The sequence below is a fragment of the Sceloporus occidentalis genome, unplaced genomic scaffold, assembly GCF_023333645.1.
Source record: "Sceloporus occidentalis isolate IW3139 unplaced genomic scaffold, rSceOcc1.0.p SCAF_4, whole genome shotgun sequence".
Classification (NCBI taxonomy): Eukaryota; Metazoa; Chordata; class Lepidosauria; order Squamata; family Phrynosomatidae; genus Sceloporus; species Sceloporus occidentalis.
The window spans coordinates 198,483,297-198,506,396 of record NW_028316984.1 but is presented as its reverse complement, the minus strand read 5'-3'; the positions used below and the strand labels follow the sequence as shown (position 1 = coordinate 198,506,396).

At 40.9% G+C, this 23,100-nt stretch overlaps 2 protein-coding genes across 3 annotated transcripts in view; one reads left to right on the top strand and one right to left on the bottom strand.

Moving 5' to 3' along the window:
• Positions 1 to 461, bottom strand: part of WDHD1 (WD repeat and HMG-box DNA binding protein 1) — a 38,289-nt gene extending 37,828 nt beyond the window's left edge. The window contains exon 1 of the mRNA XM_089522868.1: positions 412 to 461. The gene's annotated coding sequence lies outside the window, so the exon portion shown is untranslated. The remainder of the gene's footprint in view (positions 1 to 411) is intronic.
• Positions 462 to 1,697: 1,236 nt separating this feature from the next.
• On the top strand, positions 1,698 to 22,790 carry SOCS4 (suppressor of cytokine signaling 4). Of its 2 annotated transcripts, none has more exons than XM_089522869.1 (2): positions 1,698 to 2,391; positions 20,608 to 22,790. In XM_089522869.1, the coding sequence occupies exon 2, from the start codon at positions 20,725 to 20,727 to the stop codon at positions 22,033 to 22,035; it is 1,311 nt and encodes a 436-aa protein (XP_089378995.1). In that variant the 5' UTR covers positions 1,698 to 2,391; positions 20,608 to 20,724; the 3' UTR covers positions 22,036 to 22,790. The 2 variants fall into 2 exon arrangements, with proteins under 2 accessions (XP_089378995.1, XP_089378996.1); XM_089522870.1 differs by lacking the exon at positions 1,698 to 2,391 and adding an exon at positions 18,421 to 18,606.
• The last annotated feature ends 310 nt before the right edge of the window (positions 22,791 to 23,100 follow it).

The window sequence follows — 23,100 nt, the reverse complement described above, 5'->3', positions numbered from 1 at the left end:
GATACTATTATATTAAATAATATTTAATATAATATAATATTATATAATGTCATTTGATATTATTTAATATTATCAATATTAAATAATATTAAATATTATTATAATAAATAATAGTAATAATATTTATTATATTAATATTATATCATTAATATAAACTATTAATATTATTAGATATTATATTATTGTTTAATATTAATATAATATATTATTATTTAATATTTTAATAATATTTAATAATAATAATAATAATATGCACACTTACACACCCCATTCCACCAAAACTCAAAATTATTTTCCATCCATAAATATTCTTCATACATACACACGCACTCCATGTTTCCTGTTTAACCTTTCCTTTTAAAGCTGGAGCTTTGACCTCCCCATTTTTTCCTAATTTATACCTCCACTTACATGTTCAGGGTCGCATTTTTTGGGACAGGACACTTCCTGAAGTAAGCCCAGCAGAGTGATCCGCCTTGTATGTTGCTCTCATGGAATGCTCTCACCTTCTCCTGTTCTATGCAAATACTACTTTATTATTATTATTATTATTATTATTATTACAGTATTTTTTCTTGTTCCTTTTCTTTTTGTGGCTTGAGCCTCTGCTAATGCCTGTTGACCCAGAGTGAACATGCCTTGCTCTTCTTGCTGGCACTTTTACCCAAACTCTTTTGTAGGTTTAGGACTTCCGTTGTAGTAGTCTATATTCTTCTTTCCAAGATATTTCCATCTTCAGTCATCTTGTTCTTCAATCCCTTCTCCCTCAGTCCTTAAACCTTTCCTGTTGCCTTAATTTAGGGCTGGAGAAAGTGTAGCCCCTTATCCCCTCTGTGTAGACCCCAACCTCCTCTTTTTGGCCCCTGGTCCCCTTTTTGGGACCTGATCTCCTCTTTGGATCCCCGATCCCAATTTTGTAGTCCTGATCCCTTTTTGTAGCCCAGATCCTCTTTTTGTGGCCCATGATCTCTTTGTGAACCCCAGTTGCCTCTTTGTGGTCCTAATCCCCTCTTTATAGGCCTAATCCCCTTTTTGTGCCTTAGTGGCACTAATCTCTTTATAGCCATGATCCCTGCTTTGTGCCCCCTAGTCCCCTTTTTGTGGCCCCAATTCCCTTTTATGTGACCCAATCCCCTCTTGGTAACCTTGACCCCCTCTTTGTAGCCCTGACCCCCCTTTTTGTAGCCTCTGATCTCTGTTGCCCCTGATCCCCTTTTTGTGACCCAATCCCCTTTTTTATAGCCCTCACACTCTTTTTTTTTTGTGGTCCAATCCTTTCTTTGGAGCCCTGATCCCCATCTTATGGTCCAGGATCTCTTTGTGACCTCTGATCGCCTCTTTGTATCCCTGATTCTCTTCTTGCAGTCCATGATCTCTTTGTGATCTCCAATCGCCTCTTTGTAGCCCTGACCTGATCTTTCTTGCCCCCCATCCCCTTTTGGGTCTTTTCTTTAGTGGCCTGTTTTATAGCTCCAGTCCCTTTTTATAACCCTGATCCCCTTTTTTTGTTGCCCAAACACCTTGTAGCCCTGATCCTCTTCTTGTGGGTCCATGCTCTCTTGGTGACCCAATCCCCCTCTTTGTAGCCCTGATCTGATTATTGTGGCCCCTGATATATTTGTGACCTTGATCTCCTCTTTCTGGCCCCTGATCCCCTTTTGGTGATCCAATCCCCTTTTTATAACCCCGATCCCTTTTTATAGCCCTGATTCCCCTCCCCCCCTTTTTTGTGTGGCACAAACTCCTCTTTGTAGCCCTGATGTCTTCTTGTGTTCCATGATCTCTTTGTGACAGTCCTCCTGATTGCCTCGTTGTGGCCCTGATCCCCTTTTTGTGACCCAATCCCCTTTTTATAGCCCCAATCCCTTTTTATAGCCCTGATCTCCCGCCTTTTTGTGTGTGTGGCCCAACCCCCTCTTCGTAGCCCTGATCCTCTTCTTGTGCTCCATGATTCCCTCTTTGTGGTCCATGATCCCCTCATTGTGGCCCCTGATCCCTTTTTCGTGGTCCCTGATCCCCTTTTTGTGGCCCTACAAGCTTAGCTCTTTCCCACATCTCCCTTGCCTCCCCCTCCAGTCCTTTCCTGTCCTTTGCCTCCCACTTCTGAAACCCCCTTTCTCTTCCCTTGTAATATCTTCCTTGCTCCATTTCCTTCCTCAGCCCCAGCCCTGTCATCTCCTGATGCTGCCTCCTCCTCTTCTGCAGCCCAGCCCACATCCCTCCCTTTCTCTCCAGCTGTGCAGCTGATCCATCCGGCCTCCTTTGTGTCTGACAAGGAGCAGATGCGCCTGGCACTGGGCTCTCCTTGGCCTGGCCCTTGGGGTGAGCATGCCTCTCAGAGGGCCCCTCTTTTGGGTAGGCCCCCAAAAGTCCTCTTCTCTTAAGCAGCAGGTGAGTTTGAGTGTCTCTTGGAGGGGGCACCCGCTTATATTATGATCAGTTATCCCTCCGTCCTGTTAAATTTTAACTTGTATTGGGTCTTTTCTTTAGTGGCCTGTTCCTTAAAATTTGGGGGGAAGAAGAAGAAGCCGGGGCTTCTCAGAGTCACAAACGTCCATCATTTGCAGTTTTTCCAAGGTTGGAAATTCTCTGACAAAATTGCTGTCAGTTTCGCAGCCAGTGGTGTAACTTTTTAAAGAAACATTAGCCGATGGCAAAAGTTTCTTTTTTTAAAAGTATGTTGGATTTTGAAATCAGTGCTCCAGCATAAGGCTTCATTTAGAAAGCTTTCTCTTCTGGTTGCTTCAGAGAGGTATAATTTAAAAAGTACTATGGGCAATGTGGCAGAATAAAAACTGGGATCTTTGACTGTTTTGCTGAAGCATGTGAGTGTGAGTTTTACACAGACAGCAAGCATTAGAGACTATTAATTCAGCATTTTGCTCTGTTCCTGGCCATATCAGTCTCTTTATTTCTGGTCAGAAGAAAATGGACTTCTTTAGGATTTTCACACAGGTCAGCCTTAACTTTAATGGATTGCCTTTTATCTTGCAACTCCTCTTTTGCAGCCACTGTGCCTTTCCTAAGCAAGCACTGCACTTGTTTTTAACTTTTTATCTGCCCATCCTACCTCTACAAAGTTATAAATCAAGTTTTCCTTCTCTTCCAAACTGGTCGTTTCCAACTGTGCCTGCGATTACTATTCCTTACAGCTACACTCTTTTAAATTTTATATAAATGGATATGCCGCTGGAGAATGACTGAAGTGCATGTCTTATTTTACTCATTTGGAAATATTCCCAGAGCATTAAGTTCAAAATTTGGTCTTAATGTGTATAAAAATACATGGTAAAAAACCCCCTGAGAAACCACAAAGCAGAACAAGGATTTTTCCCCCCTTTGCCTTCTCATGTTTTAATATTACAGTAGTTTGCTTGCTGTTGACATCTAGGCTGATAAAATGTTTCTGGGTAGCTAGTTGGATCATGTTTACAATACACAGGAAAGTGTTTCAGGTCTCAGGTTGATTTATGTGATGTGTATGTTACTATGGCAGGCCTTCTGAAAATAAAAAGTGGATACCTGACTCTATTTCTAGGAATATCACCACTTTATTACACTACTGTCAGCTAGGATATTTTAACTTGTGAAATTGCACTAAAACCTGCACCTGGATATCCCCTTGGGTTTACCTAAGAATATGTGTTTTCACTTTATGATTTCCTTGCAGTCTTAATCGCATCTTTCTTTTCCAGTGGAATTGTGATAAAATACCTACCAAAGATCTTAATCCTTGTTAAACTGCATCACAGCTAAATATATTTCTGTAAAAGGAGGAACTAAAAGTGGCTGCTCTGCATTCAGATTTTTCCTGTCTTCTCTCAGGAAGTCTGCTGTCTTCTTACTTTGTTGTTTTCATGTTTGCCCTCATTTTTATGCATCCTGTTCTGAATATCCTTTTGCTGGAGCTTGAATTTCCAAATAACATTTGCGAAGGTGCCCATTCTGCATGTCGTGTCTGTCTCTGGTCTCATTCCTGTTGCCTTTGGCTTTTCAGAATCAAATAAACTGGATTTATGAAGCCAATACTGTACAGGAATGAGCAACTGTTGATTATGGGGGCTATTGACCCCCCCATGGGATTTGGGAGGGCCAGACCCTCTGAAAAAGGTTGATTTCTCCCTCATCCAATGCTCCCTAGGTCTGTAGGGATTCTGCCACATTTCTTGTCCTCTGTGCCATTTCTGAGTTGAGGGAGGCCTTCTTTTTTCCTGACAACAAGTGACCTGGAAGTCAGCTCTCAGATCACTTCCTTTTAGAAAAAAGGCCTCTCCTGGGCCTAAAATGGCCTGGGGGGAAATGTTGAGAAATTCCCTCCACATCTTCTGGCATCATTTAGAGGCAATAGAAGTTTATTTCTTTATTTATCTAAATGGTCCCTAGGAGGACCTTTGGCCCAGACAAAACATCCCTGTGGACTATTTCATTTATTTTATTTTATTAAAACACTTCTATCCCACCCTTTATCACAGGATCTCAGGACAATATATAATATAACACCAGACAGTGTTACAAAATAACACAGTGTGCAATATAACACCCTTGGTCTAGTTATCATCAGTGGATTTGGGGTTCCTTTAAGGGCAGCAGGGTAGGAAGTATACTGGGAACCACTCTGTGTGGAGATCAGGACAAAATAAATGGGAGCTGCATAAAAACATATTGTCTCTCTCTTCCCCTAGAGCAGTGGGACCCTAATGCTGCGACCCTTTAATATAGTTCCTCATGTTGTGGTGACCCCCAGCCATAAAATTATTTTCATTGCTATATGCAAATATATGTTTTCCGATGGTCTTAGGCGGCCCCTGTGAAAGGGTCGTTCAACCCCCAAAGGGGTCCCAACCCACAGGTTGGGAACCACCGCCCTAGAGTTTAAGGCTTAGACTCAATCAAGGAAGCCACTGCACTGATAGGGTTTTTTGTGGGTTTTTCGGGCTATGTGGCCATGTTCTAGAAGAGTTTATTCCTGATATTTCGCTGGCATCTATGGCTAGCATTTTCAGAAAATAAGTCAAGAATAAACCCTTCTAGAAAATGGCCACATAGCCCGAAAAACCAACAAAAAACTATGAATGCTGGCCATGAAAGCCTTTGATTTCCCACTGCACTGAGTTTGGAAGACCTGAGCAGGGCTGATCATAACAGGGTGACTTGGAGGTCTCTCATTCACAGCAGCACCATAAGTCGAAGTTGACTTGAAAGCAATTCACAACCACAACCTCCTTTTCATTACCTTGGGGCTTGCACAGGGCTCCCAGAATAGTGCACTCTATATTAATTACAGTAGGCCTGTCACATTTGTTGGGGTTTGGTCCACAGGACCCCCATGAAAGTGGGGAAACTGCAGATAAAAAAACACTGATTTCCCCCCCCCAACCTTTCTAGGAATCTTTAGGTCCTCCAGTGCACCTCTGAGGTCAATGTCTGCCAGAACCTGACCATCGAATCACACTGGAGGACAACAAATGCCTAGGGAAGTATTTAGTAATTTCTAGGTCCTCTAGCACAACTCTATGATCAACTTCTGGCAGAATTGTGCTGGAGGACCTAGAGATTCCTAGAGAGAACATATTAATCAAATCCACAAATAATAAAAGCCGTAGAAGTCAGAGCCATAAATGTGGAGGGCCAACTGTTGTATGTAGTGGCATACCATTTGGATTTCCTGCATCTGGATCAAATTATCATCATTATTATATTTATTTATATCCTGCCCTTTTCCCAGACTAGGATTCAAATGTCTTATACATATGCACTAAGGAATCAAAGCTTATTGCTAAAGCATCATTTTGGGTTCATGTGATTTCATCATCACATCTGCTATTAGCCCGTAACTAGTTAGTTAAAATTATATTTATTCTACTTCTGTTCCTTTAATCAGCTCAAGGCAACATTGTTGTCTCTGCTCCCCATTTATTTTCACAACAGCTGTGAGAGGTAGGTCAGTTATGGAATCATAGAGTTGGAACGGGTCCCTTAAGTCATTGAATGCAAGCCCCTGTTCAGTACTGGAAATCCAGCTAGAGCATCCTCAGCAGGTAGCTGTCTAGACTCTTTTGGAAGATGTCCAAAAGAGATGTCCAGCCACCTCTCTGGGAAAACTGGCAGCCAAACTGCTCTTACCAGCAACAAGTTCCTTCTAATGTTCAGTCAAAATCTGCCCTCCTGTAATTTAAAACCTAGGACCTGGTCCTACCTTCTGAGATGTCAGAGAACAAACTTGCAACCTCCTCTCTGTGACAGCCCTTCAAATACACGTGCAGTCAGTCTTCTCTTCTCCAGGCTGAATACGTCCAGCTCCTAGCCGTTCCTCATATGTTTTGTTCTCTCTCAGATCAAGCTGAGAGAAAGAGTCTCATCGGTCAGAGGAGAATCTGGCTCTCTCAGCTCAGAAAAACTTTAACTGCAATGCCACACTGGTTCTGTGACTATCCCCTGAGTTCGGATCTAAAGAAATAGAGATGGGACTTTTGGAGTGAATAATGTAGCCAGAACTTACTTGCAAGTAGCAAGTATATTTCTATACCACTTAGTACACTTAAGAACTCCCTAAGCGGTTTACAGTGTGTAAGCTAATTGCCCCCAACAAGCTGGGTACTCAGTTTAGCCACATTGGAAGGATGCAAGCCTGAGTCAAGCTTGAGCCTTGCCTGGGATCAAACAACCTTGTGGTTTGTGAGTGAGTGGCTGCAGTACAGGCGCTTAACCCCTGCGCCACCAGGACTCCTGCCCATGTATCCAATCTTGTGGTTTTGTTGTGGTGGTGGTTGTTGTTGTTGTTATGTGAGATTTCAAGTCAATTCTGACTTAAGGCCACCCTTATCATGGGGTTTTCTGGGGCTGATGGTGTGTGACTCACCCAAGGCGCATGGTCTCCAGGGTCATAGTCCAACCCTCAAACCACTGCACCACACTGTCTCATAGTGTCATAAGTGATCCCTAATGTACCTTTACTGAAGCTGGGTAGTTAGATTTTAGTGAGTTTTATTAATAGCTTGCTTATTTACTTTCCTTATCTGAACATACAACATAAAAAAGGGAAGGAATTGGGAGGGAAGAAAGAAAGAAAGAAAGAAAGAAAGAAAGAAAGAAAGAAAGAAAGAAAAATGTAGCAGCTCCTTTAGGACTAACTGGTTTATATTTTTACATGAGTTTTCATGGATATAATCCCACTTCTTTGGATGCAGTACAGATTGATAATAAATACAATATGATACATTGCTCTTCAGTTCTTTTGACCTTCTGGTTTCCTATTGCTGTACATTTCCTGTACAAAATTTTTACAGATTTAATTACATAGAAATATGTTTTAGAACTGAGGCAACCATAAAATTGCACATAGGCGTCTGTACTTTAGTATGTGCTTTAGGATACAAGTAGAATTGAAGTAATATTTTATACTATATTAATATTTTAAGCAGGTAATGACGGTGTATTTGGCACAAAGATACAAAATATCTAAATAGAAAAGAGTTTTCTATTACTATTTTTACACTTGAGGCTAGAATTTTTTAACATTATTATACCACCAAAAAAAATAAGCTCTGAGACAGAAACCTCTCTTTAAAAATTTTTTTCACAAAATCTTTTTCTTATACAGTATGTACATGGTACTTTTAATACAATTTGGATCCTTTAAAAATTTTATGGATCAATAATTTGTGTCATAGATTTTCTGATGCTTCTTTGTAAATTAATCTCAGAGAGAATGAGAATTCTGGCTGTGAAGGAACAGAGGTTACCCAAAAGTGCTTTTAGTAATTATCGGGGTATTGGTTCATTATTATATATTGTGCATTTCGGTTGGCCAATAAAGGTATCATTGATGGGTTTTTGTTTGTATTTGTTAAATGGCCAACACAGCTACCCCTGCATGTTTATTATTCAATTAGTTTGGGACAGTAAGTGCCATTTATTTGTAACCTAGCTCTGTGTGGTTACATTGGACATATCATTGGAGATAGCACTTCTTTCATCAGGAAAGTAGAGGTTGGTTCATTCCTGGTTTATAACCATCAGTCACTTAGGATGAATCCACACTGCAGAATTTAAAAGTTTGACACCACGGTAACTGTTCTGTCCTATAGGATTTGTAATTTGGTGGGGCACCAGAGCTCTCTGACAGACCAGGCTGAATACCTCACTCAACTATAATGTGTGGATACTTCCTTAGTCTCAGAGGAAAAGTGTTAGCCTGGGCACCTTACCTCTGTTCAGACATGACCACAATTGAAAATAACAGGTTTCGCCTTTCACCAGTCTTCTGCCTTTCCTAGGTTTTGCTGTGCAGGAAGACAGACAGATATATCCTACAATCTTCTGTAGAAGCAAGTCAGAGGAAGTCAGTAGCTTTAGAGTGAAAAGGAACAATGCTGGTTTCAATGCTCTAAACTGAGTGACAAAAAAGACTGACCAGGAAGTCAGGTCCACTGGTCCCTCCACATTTGCTGGTGTTAGGGGTGAAAGACCCCCAGGAAGATGGAAAAACCGCCAATTAAAGAAAACACTATTCTTTTTACTTGAGAGAACACTGCTCTACGAATCTCCAGATCCTCCAGTGCAATGCTTATGGTCAACTTCTGCCAGATGTTGATCATAGAATCATGCTGGAGGACCTACAAATGCCTAGAGAAGTGTTTTCTCTAGGAACTCTACCAGAAGTTGACCCTAGAGTTGTGCTGGAAGACTTAGAGATTCTTAAAGGGAACATATAATCAAATCCGCAAAAGTCAAAGCCACAGATGTGGAGGGCCAACTGTACTTGTGAATACTTACTCAGCAATCAATTGAACAATAAATTACATCATAAACCTCACATTATGGTTACATTTCAATATTTTTACTGTATGGTCATTTTCTGGATGGTCTGTATAGTTTTATTAATCCACTGGATGCTTAAAATTGTATCATTGCAGTAAACGCACGCAATTTATGATTTAATGTTTTTGTATTATTGTTGAATAAGTTTTCACAACTACCTAACTTTCCTGGTTAGTCTTGTTTGTTTGTTTGTTTGTTTCCATGCTCTCCTTAAGGCTCCTTAATAATCCAGTCTGACACCACTTTTAACTGTCATGGCTCCATCCTATGGAATCCTGGGATTTGCAGTTTGTTGTGGCTCCAGAGCTCTCTGACAGAGAAGGCTAGATGTCTCACATAACTACAGTTCGCAGAATTCCATAGCATTGAGCCATGGCAGTTAAAGTTGTATCTTACTGGATTATTTCTGCAGTGTGGATGCAGCCTTAGATAGCCAGTGAAACTGGATCCAGCAAAAGAGGCAGCCCTCTGTCAAAGAAAAATGGATCAGACTCCTCCGCTTTCTTTTTCATGCTCTGATGACTTTCCTTGTGGCACAGTCTTATGGTCCAAGAGGAACCCTTCCTTTTATTGTCTTTATGTAGTAGCTAGCTGCATGTTCCAGTGTTTTGTCACATGCACCGTGCTTTCAGAATGCTCTCAGTGTGCTCACTAACAAATAAGCTGGACATGGAGGATGTGAGTATCCTTTCTGCGGAGGCACTCTGTCACATCTGCTCAGTTTTGTGAAAATAAAGGCAGATGTTCAGAGCATGCCTTACTGAATGGCTCACTCCATTAACATTGCCCTTAGGGTGAACATTTACTTAATATCTGTGTGCTGCCTTTCATTTTTATCTGTATGGCTGGCATTAGTGGACCTAAAGCTATATACATTTATTTAATTAAAATATCCTTGGGTTGGGAAGAGAGAGGGAGATAAAGCTGGGCGTGGGCGTGTGGAACTGGATGAAAAGGAGAACAAGGCAAGGCACTCGCATGAATCTAGTTCATAGGAGTGTTCCTCTCTAGTACAGCAAGCATGATCAACATTTTCTGTCATCTGACTGCCCTGTTTAAATGTAAGTGCTTTGTTTAATTCCTCGTGGTTGCAGAGGTAATACTGTAAAGTATGACAACATCCAAAATCCACAAAACAGTGATACCTTTATTCAAACAACCGAAATGCACAAAATACATGTTGCAAACCTTGGTCCAAACCACACTGCAGAAATAATCCAGTTTGAGACCACTTTAAGTGGTCTCCCGGCTTAATGCTAGGGAATTCTGGGAACTCAGTATGCAAAGGGATTTTGCAGCACCTTTGAGACTAACTGAAGCTGGTAGATCCCTTTGCATACCAGCTTTTTTCTTTCAGTTAGTCTCAAAGATCCCTTTGCATGCTGGCTTTCCAGACTAGCATGGCTGTTTTTGAAGACTTGCTCAGGACTGCCTTCCACTTTACTGAGCATATTGTCTTCTCCAGTGTGTCATATGGCCACATGATATGTCCAAGATACAACAGCCTACAATAATCTGGGTTAGGTCCAAAACAAACTGTAGAAATAATCCAGTTTGAGACCACTTTAACTGTCCTGGGTCAATGCTAGGGAATTCTTGGAACTGCAGTTTTGTGAGACATTTAGCCTTTTCTGTCAGAGAACTCTGGTGCCACAATAAACTACAATTCCCAGGATTCCTTAGCCAGGGCAGTTAAAGCAGTCTCAGGAGTTTATCGCACTGGGGCTAATTTTGGCATTAAAGAGAGATTAAAGCGCATGTAAAGCATCTCACTAATAAAGCGAAAATAGCGAGCAATTGTGCGAATGATTATCACATGCAATTATGCTCATAAAGTGATATTGGGAATGCATTGTCGCTGAAATCCTGAAAGTAGAAAGATGTGTGTTAATGCTTCTTTGTAACCACTTTAATGGCAGGTTTTGTGCGATGTGTGAAATCGTTTTGCATAATTACGTGATTTTTCTGGGATATTCAAGGGATAAATCTCCTTTGTGTGATAAACTCCTCAGACTGGATTGTTTCTGCAGTGTGTTTTGGACCCTTCTGGCTGAATGAAGGTATCACTGTTTTGTGGATTTTGGATGCTATTGCATTTTGCTATATAGCCAACACAGCTACCCCTGAATATGTTTCCAGGTAATCATAATCATCATCATCATATTAATATTATTTGTACCCTGCTTTTCTCCCATTATTGGGATCCAAGGTGGCTTACAGTCTAAAACTACAGTAGTTTTAGCATTTTGGATGGGTTTACAAGTATTTATTCTGCATTGTGGATTTTTTTTTCTTTTGGGGGGCTCCTGTAGCCTTCAAAATGAAACATGTAGTAAATGTCATCCCTTTCTCTCTTGCTCATTCATTGACTGAAAAGAGAAAAACGTATGTCTGAGAAAGCAGTTCATGTACCCTCGGGGAACAGGGCAGGGCAGGGAGACTGGGTGTCTCTCTGTGGCAATATTATGATGGGCAAATATAATAACGGGAAAGGATTAATTAGATGGAGAGAAGAACTGAGAGCTTTGTTCTTTTATCATCGCAATCAGCTTAATAAAGAAGTGGAAAGGGGGGCTCCGGGAAGAAGGAATGTGCCCTTTTAATGTGAAATCCTTGCTCTGAAGGTCGATGGAAAGCCTGCTTTAGACCTTTCCCACCCCCCGCCCCCACCCCATTATTTTTGTATGGATAGCTCCTATCTCCTTATCTGAGAGAAAGGAGAAATTTCTGATTTCAGGCATATACTTGTAGAATAATTTCATACACTTGTAGAATAATTTGCGTTTTCTTAGCACCTCACTAAGCATGATATCAGGTATGTATTTTTTTAAAAAGCATCCTTACCATTCATTCATTCATTTAGAGTTTTTATATCCCGCTCTTCTGCCAGAATAGCTTACAAATTCCTAATTAGACAGTTCCCTGACTTCAGGCTCACAAAATAAAATACATTGCCACTTTTATTTGAAGAAAAAGAAGCCAGCCATATGAGAAGCCGTCTTTTTTTTAAGAAGCAATCTCTCCCAGTTTCAGGGTGCCAGTGTGCTGTAGCGGTTTGAGTATTAGTTTGTGACTCTGAAGACAATGGTTTGGATCCCAGCTGGGCCATGTAAGCCCACTGGTTGACCTTGGGTAAGTCACACTCTCTCAGTTTCAGAGGATGGCAATGCCAAACCCCTCTGAAGAAACTTGCCAAGAAAACCCCATGATAAGTTTGCCTTAGGGTCACTGGAAACAACTCGAAGGCACACAACAACAACAACTCCCCCTTTCCCTGGCCACTTTATAGAGCCTGAAAGTCAGAATAGAGGAGAAGCTTCCTGAGAAGACCTCCTCAGGTCCTGCCTGCCCTGCACTCTGTGCCTGCTCTGAGCTTTGCCACTCACAAGAGCCTCCAAAGATTTTAGGTTCATATGGCTGGGCAGAAAAGTAGAATTATAAAATCCTAGATCTGGAAAAGACCCTAAGGGTCATCCAGTCCAACCCCTTCTGCTGTGCAGGAAAATACAATCAAAGCACTCCTGGGAGATGGCTATCCAGCTTCTGTTTACAAACCTCCCAAGAAGGAGACTCCACCACAGGTTGCGAGAGTGTATTCCACTGTCAAACAGGTCTGTCACTGTCAGGAAGGTCTTCTTAATGTTTAGATGGAATCTCTTTTCCTGTAGTTTGAATCCATTGTTCCAGGTCCTGTTCTCTGGAGCAGCAGAAAACAAGCTTGCTCCCTCCTCAACATGACATCCCTTCAAATATTTAAACGGGGCTATCATATCTCCTCTTAACCTTCTCTTCTCCAGGCTAAACATATCCAGCTCCCTAAGTTGTTCCTCATAGTACTCCTTCTGAACACTGTCAGATGCCAGACCTGGCTATGGTGACACATGCCTCAGCTACATCCACTTTGGATTATTGTAATGTGCTCAGCACGCTCTAATGTCCCTTTGAAGAGTGTTTGGAAACTTCAGCCTGGGCAAAGAGCTGCCGCCAGATTGCTAACTGGGGCAGGCTATGGGGAGCACACAACTCCCTTGTTGCAAGAGCTCCAGTGGCTGCCTGTACTTTTCTGGGCAAAATTCATAGTGCTGATTATGACCTATAAAGCCCTACAGGGCTCAGGTCCAGTTTATTTGAGGAACCTTATTCTCCTTTATGACCCTGCCTGTGTTTTGAGATCATCTGGGGAGACCCTTCTCTCTATCCCACCATCCCCACAGGAACACCTGTTGGGGACACAGGAGAGGATCTTCTCTGTGGCTGCTCCTAGGACCTGGAACTCCCTTCTTATGACCTTTTCATTCTGTCAGGGCCTTTGAGGATTGATTTCTTAGAGAAATTGGCCTTGTATAATGTACAGGATTTTCATTTCATTTTGGTTTTTTAAATAGTTTATGCTTTAATTGGTTTAAATTCTTTTATACAGTCAGCCATCCACATCCACGGATTCTTTATCCACAGATTCAGTCATCCACAGCTTGAAAATATTCCCCCAAAGTATAAATTCCAAGCAGCAAACCTTGATTTTGCCATTTTATATGATGGACACCATTTTACTATGCCATTGCATATAATGGAATTTGAGCATCCATTAATTTTGGTTTCTACAGGGGTTCCTTAAATGAAACCCCAGCAGATACCAAGGGCCCACTGTAGTTTAATTAAATCAGCTTGTTTTAAATGTTATAAATCACACTGAAAGCCAAACTGGGAAGCAGGTTGAATAACAATAATAATAATATACTGAAATCAAAGCTTTGGCTCAGTCCTGTATACTTGTGGCCACTTAGATATTGTTGAATTGAAAACTTGTTAAGCGTGGCCAGTATAAATGTATGATAGGAACAGTGAGTCCTCATTTTCTGGTGGGCTGAAACAGACAGGGCCCAAACAGACAGGCCAAAATAAAGCTGCTTCAGGTCACTTTGGAGGTCAGCTGTTTAAATGATGCATGAGCTGTGCCAAAGCCACTCTCCAATCCTAAGGACTGGAGCGCAGATTTAGTGCCACTTAGGGCCTCTTAAGAAGATGCATGTGTCATTTAAACAGCATACTTCCAAAGTGACCTGAAGCAGCTTTATTTTGGCCTGTGTTCGGGCCCATAAGGGCCAAACAGACAGTCCAAAATAAAGCAGCTTCAGGTCACTTTTGAGGTATGCTGTGTAAATGACACACACATCTTAAGAAGCCAGAAGCTGTGCCAAAGCTGCACTCCAGTCCTTAGGCGTGGCTTCCGGCCTCTTAGGACGCATGCATCATTTAAACAGCATACCTCCAAAGTGACTCAAAGCAGTTTTATTTTGGCCTGTCTGTTCGGGCCCATAGTTAACAAGCCATTGGGAAGGGTGGGACTTATTTTTCAGTACACTTTCATTGCTGTTTTTGTGTGCCATCAAATTGCTTCTGACTTATGGAGACCCCAAGATGCCATCTTGGGATTTTCTTGGCAACTTTCTTCATTGAAGGTTTGTCATAGCCTTACCCTGAGGCTCAGAGTGTGACTTGCCCAAGGCCACCCAATGGGTTTACATGGCCAAGCTGGGATTTGAACAGTGGTCTCTAGAGTCATAGTCCAACACTGAAACCACTATACCACACACATTCACTTTTAATTGTGCCCAGAAATGCATTAGGAGTCAATAAAGATCTTAAAGCATCAGTAAAACATGTGGATTATGGCTGGTCTCAGTCAACAATCTAGGTGCCAAATGTTGAGCAAGTAGAAAATGCCAAAGACATTTCAAAGACTGTCCTGTGAAGATGGTACATTTATGACAGAAAGCGCCGTAGAGTATGTTGACTATTGGCACGATGAGTTAAAAGAGAGAAAGCAATCAGGCAAGGCAAGGCTTTGGCTACAATCGCAGCTAATAGTCACTGATAGAATTGCTAAGCTCTCATGAATCTGCCTTATCCATTTTTTAAAGCCATCTGAATTATTTGCTATCACATCCATGAATAAATTATGCATTGTGTAAAATAGCACTTTGGACTTCAGCAGTGGCTTACCCACTTGAATGCACCCAAATGAACACACATCCTATTCATAGAAAACTAGAATGTGTGCCAGAGGTTGGAGAGGCAAGGTTGGAAATCTTCTTTGACATGCTAGCTTTCTGTGTGCAAGAATAGCTTTCTGTGTACAGTTCAAGAAATGTCTTCTAACTTAACCCTGCTATATACAGTAAATTGGTGTCAGGCAAAATTGACAGAGATGGGAATGCATTTTGCACAAGAACCCATAACAAACTCTAGTCAATATGGATACGTTTCCGTTCTGTTCCCCTCCCCCCCCCCAGGTTCCTTTCTAACCCTGTTCTATTATTTAGCGTTGATATAAAAACTAGTTGGTTAAATCCTTTGGTGTGCACTGCCATGACTATAATGTAGATGACAGCCAGTTCCATTTTTCATTTGGAACAGAAAAGCACAAGCCAACAATGTTGAAAAGCAACAGCTTCAATTTTGAACAAGTGCATAAAAGCCAGGATTATAATTTAAAATATCTATATATTCCTATTCACCAAGAAAATTCCAAAATAAATTAAATATCAAAACCCAGTAAAACCTAAATACAAAAAGCATTCTCTTGCAGTAAAAAGCTTTGAGGATGGGAAAAGTACCACTTTGGAGATTATTACAAGGAATGAGAATGTGCTAGTTTGTGGACATTGCTTGCCTTTAGTTCCAGTAAATAGTCCCATTTGTGGGATGCTCAGTTTAGATCCAGTCTTGCCCTTCTACAGAATTCCTTCCATTCACAGTAGCTCCCATTCTGGGGAAATTCATCCTTTTCCTAACAACCCTCAGCAATATCCTGTGTGATGCAACAGAGGATCCTGGGGTGGAAATCTTAGAAGTTACTAGATTCCACTCTGCTGGGTATTAAAACCAGCAAATATTTGATTAAATAAGTAAAATTTTAACAGGCACCAAAACCACACCCAGAACATTGCTAGTTGTGTGGTAAAGAAAAGACCCTTCGTTCTGTCCCGCTACCCTCTCAGGTGTGTTTGGTGGGAACCCCAGGCCATGTGCGTAAAGCCAGGCACCCCATTTGCACTCTTAGCAGGGGCCTTTGTGGAGATTGGCATCGCCAGGCATTACCATACCTGACCAGGTAGATGCTGGGGGTGGGAATGGGCCGGAACCATGGGCGTGATACAGCAGGGTTGGCCCGTCATATCCTGCCTATATTTTCAGTGCCCAAGCCTTGGTACCAAAGGCAGTAATAACATGGGAAGAGTAGGGTCCCAATGCACCAGGAAGAAGAGCAGTTTAATGTGTTTAAGCAAATTCTGACATGTGTTTCAGCAAATTCAAAACTAAAAGCCCAGTTCAATTGCTTGGGGTAATAATCACACTGTATCTCTGGCTAGGGTTGGGTCTGAGTACTGGCATTTACAGTACTATCCTGCTTGCTCAGCTGTGGATCACACACCTCCTGTTTGGATGGCAAAGTGAGGACTGAGCCCAGATCAGGCGTTTCTTCCATAAGTAAAAAACAAAACATTTTGAACCTTCCAGAAACCACTTGACAGCTTCTTCCAAAATGAATCCTGAGATTTTTCCTCCCATTTCACCAGCCTTTGCTTTCCTTATGATTTCTATTTTTGTAGCCAAAGTTACATACCTGTGCTTTTTAGCATGTTGGGGGAAGCTAGTGAGGCAGGCTTATTGGTCTTCCCATTTTCTCTCTGTTCTGCGCTTCACACATGCTCAGTAAGGGTTTCTGATGGCAGCTGCTGTTTACCTTGCCTCTTGTAGGCAGGTACACTCAGCTATTGGCTAGAGTAGAATCCTATTGATTCGCATCTCAAGAGTTATACTGTGGTTTCCAAGCTCTGTTCCTCCAGGCTTTTGGGGTTCATCTCCCAGAAGCCTCAGCCACTTTGGCCAGTCGTCAAGGATTCTGGGAGCTGAAGTCCAAAACATTGGTACCAAATTGGGAACCACTAATTTATCACATTGTTTACTACAGACACCTTCCTGCAACTCAATACTGAAAGTCTGTGTTTCTCTAGTTCTCTTTCACCATTGTTCTAATGCTGCTAAAAAAACGAAAGATGAGGCTAAAAGAAGGGTTCCTGGAGGCATAAAAAGATTTCGTAAAAGGGGGCTTCTTTATCAGAGGCTTTGTTAACTGTGGCATGCCTGTACTGTGCAGTGTCTCTCCATCTCTTTAGATCTGAGAAAGAGGTGACATGATCCATATACTCCTCATGACAAGAGTTGTGTCTGAAAATTGGTTTGACGGTGTCTCTATCCCAACTTTAGTGGAGCTGAGACAGTACACGCTGTTCAGTTTTAATGTCATGTTTTATGTTTATTTGCAAGACACCTTGTCTTAAAGCTGATTTATAAATAATGTAATAATTAAAAGGCTCAGCAAAAATGCCTCAAAGGTTCAAATACATTTGAAGTATGCGTTGAAAAAAATATTACATTTCCAATTGTCTGCCTTTTCATTCCCTGAATAAAAACTCAGTTCTGAATAAGGCACATAAAAGCACATTATCATGCATGAGTTAATTCTTGGGGAAGGCTTAATTTTGGTAATGCCATTTCTTTCTTTCTGCAATACCTAAAAAGCATATCCACCCATCATGGTCTTTTAAAATTGCTTTCAGTAAAGGAACTGGATTTTATATAATCCTCTTCAATATGTAAAGCCTAGATAGTTCAAGCGCCTTGGGGACATCCTTAAAAATAAAATTCATTTTGAAAAGCAAGTGACAAGAGATTCTAAGTCTGTGACTTATGTATTTTTAATTAATTTCTGTCTTGAGAGTGACCTGAAAGTGTCACTACAGAATAGCATCTCTTAACATCATGCTTATGTGAACTAATATTGAACAAGCATAACATGAATCTTTGAGTATGTTATACTTCTTGACCTACTTTGTTTCTCTTCTGGGGTTTTTTTGCTCTTGAAAGGTTCAGTGGCATGAATGCAGCATTTGTTCAAAAGACAGGCAAAGCGAAAAAGGGGTTGCAGAAATATCCCTTCTCCCAGAATGGCATTAAACCCAATCTGCAGTTTGTTTGTCTTAACCTGATAACAGTGGCAGCCCTTGAAAACTAATTGGGTTAGAGTTCTGTCTTGTGTGATTCAGACCACCATCGCCCACGGATCCATTTGTCTGGAAGCACAAGACGGGAGAGCGGCTCCAGAGGCTTACCAATGCCTTTTAAGTGGCAATTATGGCTATTCCAGTCTGCTGCTTATAAAAGTGCTATCATGTATAGTTCCAAAGAAAAAAGGGATTTTTGTGACAGTGGTGTCTGTATAAACCAGGGGTGGAAAATTGTGGGAAGCTAGTGGTTTGAGTGTTGGATTCAAGGAGAGCAGAGTTCGAATCCCAGCTTGGCCATGTAAACCCACTGGGTGACCTTGGGCAAGTTACACTCTCTCAGCCTCAGAGGATGGCAATGACATCCTGAATGAAATTCGCCAAGAAAACCCCATGATATAGGGTCACCTAAGGGTTGTCATAAGTTGGAAACAACTTGAAGACACACAACAGCAACAACAACAAAGGACCCACATAACACACCCCAGTTGCACCCCCTTCAAAAAATCCCACAACTATTCCCCATGTTCCCCCAACCCCCATGACCCCAAATACAATAGTTTCCTATGGTTTCCTCGAAGTACAGGAAAAGAGATTCCACCTAAACATTAGGAAGAACCTGGTGGAAATCAATCATCAATCAAATTGGGACAACTTTTGACAACAGGCTCCCACCTTCTTGTTGTGTATGGTCACAAAAGTTATTCCTGTTTTGAAGGTATTAAATTATAGTTTTCTTCTAGGAAGATGTTCACTGATATTACAGCTCAGTGTTCGGAACTTCACCATATCTAACTTTTTCAAGGCTGCAGTTTTATGTATACTTTACCTGGGAGAGATTCCTGTTGAGTTAACATGAATTTCTAAGTTAGTATGTGTACAACTGAGCTTCAAGCCTCATTTCAGTTCATTAGCTTACTTGCTAATTAGCTTACTTGCTGTTCACCGCTATGATCTTTGGAATAGCGGTATATAAATAAAACAAATTATTATTATTATTATTAAGTAGTTTCTTATTTATTTATTTATTTATTTATTTCTCAAAGTGAACCCTAATTATTTGCTATCTAAGCTGGTACACTGAAGAAGCTGGTGTTAATTGTTGAGTAAATTATTTTAAGGTAATCTAAATTATATAGGGTTTAAATGGTGGCTGCTTTTCCCAGTGTATATGCATTGATCCCACTACATTCTCGTGGGTTAGGGATGAAGGGCTCCTGTGAATGTGGAAAAAACGCAAATAAAGAAACACTATTCTTTTTATAGCTTTTTGTGGGATTTTTGGGCTCTATGGCCATGTTCTAGAAGAATTTATTCCTGACATTTTGCCAGCATCTGTGGCTGACATCTTCAGAGAAGATTTGTCTGAAGATGCCAGCCACAGATGCTGGCGAAAACGTCAGGAAGAAACTCTTCTAGAACATGGCCACACAGCCCGAAGAACCCATAAAAAACTATGGATGCCGGCCATGAAAGCCTTCGGCTTCACTATTCTTTTTACCTGACAGAACACCTCTCTAGAAATCCCCATGTCCTCCAGTGCCACTCTGTGGTTAACATTGCCAGAAGTTGATCATAGAATAATGCTAGAGGACCTGTCAACTTCTGGCAGAGTTGCGCTGGAGGACCTAGAGATTCCTAGAGAGGACATATTAATCAAAACCACAAATAAACAAACCCACAAAGGTCAAAGCCGCAAATGTGGAGGGCCAACTATATTTACTTAAGTGGGACTATATTGTTGTATATGATGGCTGAAGAACCCCAAATAAACTTGTCTTTAAATTTTTGAAGGAATAAAATGGAGCATATGCCAGGAATATTACATTGAAAGTATGAAGGGAAAAAATAGAATTAGGGAGTATCCTTGCTAAGGCAGAAACAAGAAAATGAGGTACTCTACCAAAAACCAGACTGCACTGAGTGCACAATTCTGGGCAGTTGACAAACTAAACACAGATGATGATAAGATCTTGCTTAGAAAGGAAACAAGGTGAATGTTAAGGTTGAAGACTGCAAGTCCCACAAAGGCTTAGTGAACAATTATGGGAGACCAAGAAGGACCAAACCATCCATCCCCTCTTTTTTTCCAAGGGCTGAGTAATTAGATTTTTAATTTTAAAAAATATTTTAATAAACTCCCTTGATTCTTTATGTGCCATTAGTCAGTGCCAAATAATTTCTGGTTACTACGCCCAGTAACATTGGTAATACAGTGGCCTTGGTATTCACTGCGGTTTGGTTCCAGGATCCCCCAATGGATAAACGTGGATGCTCAGTTCCCATTAAATACAATGGTATAGTAAAATGGTGCCTCATATAGAATGGCAAAATCAATGTTTGCTTTTTTAAATATATTTTTCAAAAAAATACATTTCTGTAGATGTAATCTGTAGATGAAGAATCCGTGAATATGGAGGGCTGACTGTATATAGTATTTTCTCTGTTTCCACCAAGTCATCAAGCTTTAGGCTTAGGAGATGCATCTTTCAGAGATTCCTTATTTTGGAATAAGATAAATATACTTTTTTCAGCATCTTGAAACATGATCTCTGTCTTGGATTCTCTGATTTGGATATATATTCATTGTGGAAGTGGTCAGAACAGTCTAGCTGTGATGCTTAAGAGTTGGCCTAGGGTTTGTATGTATGGGAAGCAGGGCTGTATGTCATGCATAAGCTGTAATGTAAGCTGACTGCTCTCTTTTCTCTTTTCAAAGATCTGTCCAAGAAGTACCTGATGGATCCTTTCAGGGACAGAAACTGGGACAGAAGGATTTGGCAACAGTAGTATTGGAGTTTTTGTGAAGTCTGTCACAACAACAACCACAACAAAAATGGCAGAAAAGAAAGAAAAGAATTCTAAAAATACTGATGTTAGACCTAAAACCAGCCGGAGCAGAAGTGCAGACAGAAAAGATGGATATGTGTGGAGTGGAAAGAAACTTTCCTGGTCAAAAAGGAGCGATAGCAGTTCTGATGCTGAAACGGCAAGCACCTCAGGAAAATCCTCATGTAGTTTAAGGAACCAGGAAAGGAAACACAGTTGTTCCTCAACTGAGCTGGACTTGGAACGTTCATGTGGCCACAGATTCCTAGGCCGCTCCCTTAAACAGAAACTGCAGGATGCTATGGGACAATGTTTTCCTATAAAGAATTGTAGCAGTCGCCATTCTTCAGTGCTTCCATCAAAGAGAAAAATACATATCAGTGAGCTTATGCTGGACAAGTGTCCTTTTCCACCACGATCTGAGCTAGCCTTTCGTTGGCATTTAATTAAACGTCATACTGCCCCTGTCAAACAGAAATCTGAAAGTTGGCTGAGTCTGGAATCATTGCCAGGGGAAAGGAAGGATGGAGAACTGAGGGATGTTGACAGTACAGATGGAGGAGGGTCGGCGATTTTGCAGGCATGTAACTTCAGTGACAGTGCGTCTTGTACATCTGATCCTCGGGGTGAATCCACCATGTGTAGGCAGCTAAAGAACAGCAGGGAGGAAAGCGACATGGACTCTGATGATGAAATGATGATGCTTTGCACCAGCTCTAGGAAAAGAAATAAGCCACGATGGGAAACCGATGATGAGCTGCTACAACTGGAAACACCACCAAAGTATCACACCCAGATTGATTATGTTCATTGTCTTGTTCCTGACCTCCTTCAGATCAATAACAACCCATGCTACTGGGGGGTGATGGATAAATACGCTGCAGAAGCACTTCTTGATGGAAAGCCAGAAGGGACATTTTTGTTACGAGACTCTGCTCAGGAAGATTACTTGTTCTCTGTTAGTTTTAGGCGGTACAGTCGTTCCCTACATGCCAGGATTGAGCAGTGGAATCACAACTTCAGCTTTGATGCTCATGACCCATGCGTCTTCCATTCTCCTGACATTACTGGTCTGTTGGAGCATTACAAAGATCCAAGCTCTTGTATGTTCTTTGAGCCACTTCTCTCTACTCCTTTAAACAGGACTTTCCCCTTTTCTCTCCAACATATATGCAGGACAGTTATTTGTAACTGTACAACATACGATGGTATAGATGCCCTTCCCATTCCTCCATCTGTGAAGTTATATTTGAAAGAATATCATTATAAGTCAAAAGTTAGAGTCCTCAGGATTGATGTACCAGAACAACAAGTCTAAAAGACATTTAATTATGACTTTTTGGTTGTTAAAAGGTTAGGGATAGGAGTTAGGTTGGTCTCCCTACCCTATTATGGTACTATTTATAGTCTGAACTCTGCCTGAGTTTTACGGTCCAAATGATTTTTATTCTCCAGCCCCAGTGGGCAGGGGGTTTTTTTTGTGAAGATGCACAATCTGTAGTTTTACTGATTGTATTAGGGTTTTATTGAAGCTCAAGTAGTTTTTTGTTTTTGTTAAATTTTCACTTAAGCATAAGCTTTTAGATTGGAAGCTGAGTCAAAATTGAATTTGACTTGCCTTTTATAAACTGTGATTTATATGCGGTACAGGCATGTTTAAAACACTGTATGCAATGTTTTCTTCTCCAGAGTGACTAATTTGTATTTTATACCTTTATTTAAAAATCAGTACTTTGTCCTCTCCACAAAAAGTAAAATTAATATTTCTGTTTATAACGCTGGAGCTGCTACTGTGGAGGTGTTTTAATATCTCTTTTGTGTGACTGAAGTTTTCTGTCTTTTGAGATCCCAGATTACAACAATCTGGTAACAGGCACAACTTTTTTTTAACCGTTTTACAAATCATGGGCATATATGTTGTTTACTAAGATCATTCCTTATTTTAAGGGATATGAGTGTGAGTTAATGCCTACTTTACAAGGAGCAAAGCCTTCAATCACTAGTCACAAAGGGGCCTTAGGCTGGATGCAGACTGGGCAAATTTATTATCACATGTGCATATGATTAAAATAATCTTTAAACCCTTTATACTGATCCCATTCTCTAACTTTTCTGTTACCTCCCCTCCTACCAAAGCAAAGCCACTCCTCTCCTTAACTCATTGCTCAGTTACTGTCCTGTGCATTATAACTCTCATTATGTTACGTTCCACACACACTATAAGTTCATCTTTTGTCTACAGTATATCATTGCAGATGTTCTCATTCCCCAGAAAGTGTGGACAGTAACCGGGATGAGAAATGTACTAAGTCCCAGTCCTGCATACCCACAACATATTTTTACAGAGAATATTTTCTTTGATCGTAGTATTCCCAGTGAGAAT

Excerpts from the sequence above, each read along its gene's own strand:
- SOCS4 (XM_089522869.1), top strand. The coding sequence starts at position 20,725 with ATGGCAGAAAAGAAAGAAAAGAATTCTAAAAATACTGATGTTAGACCT.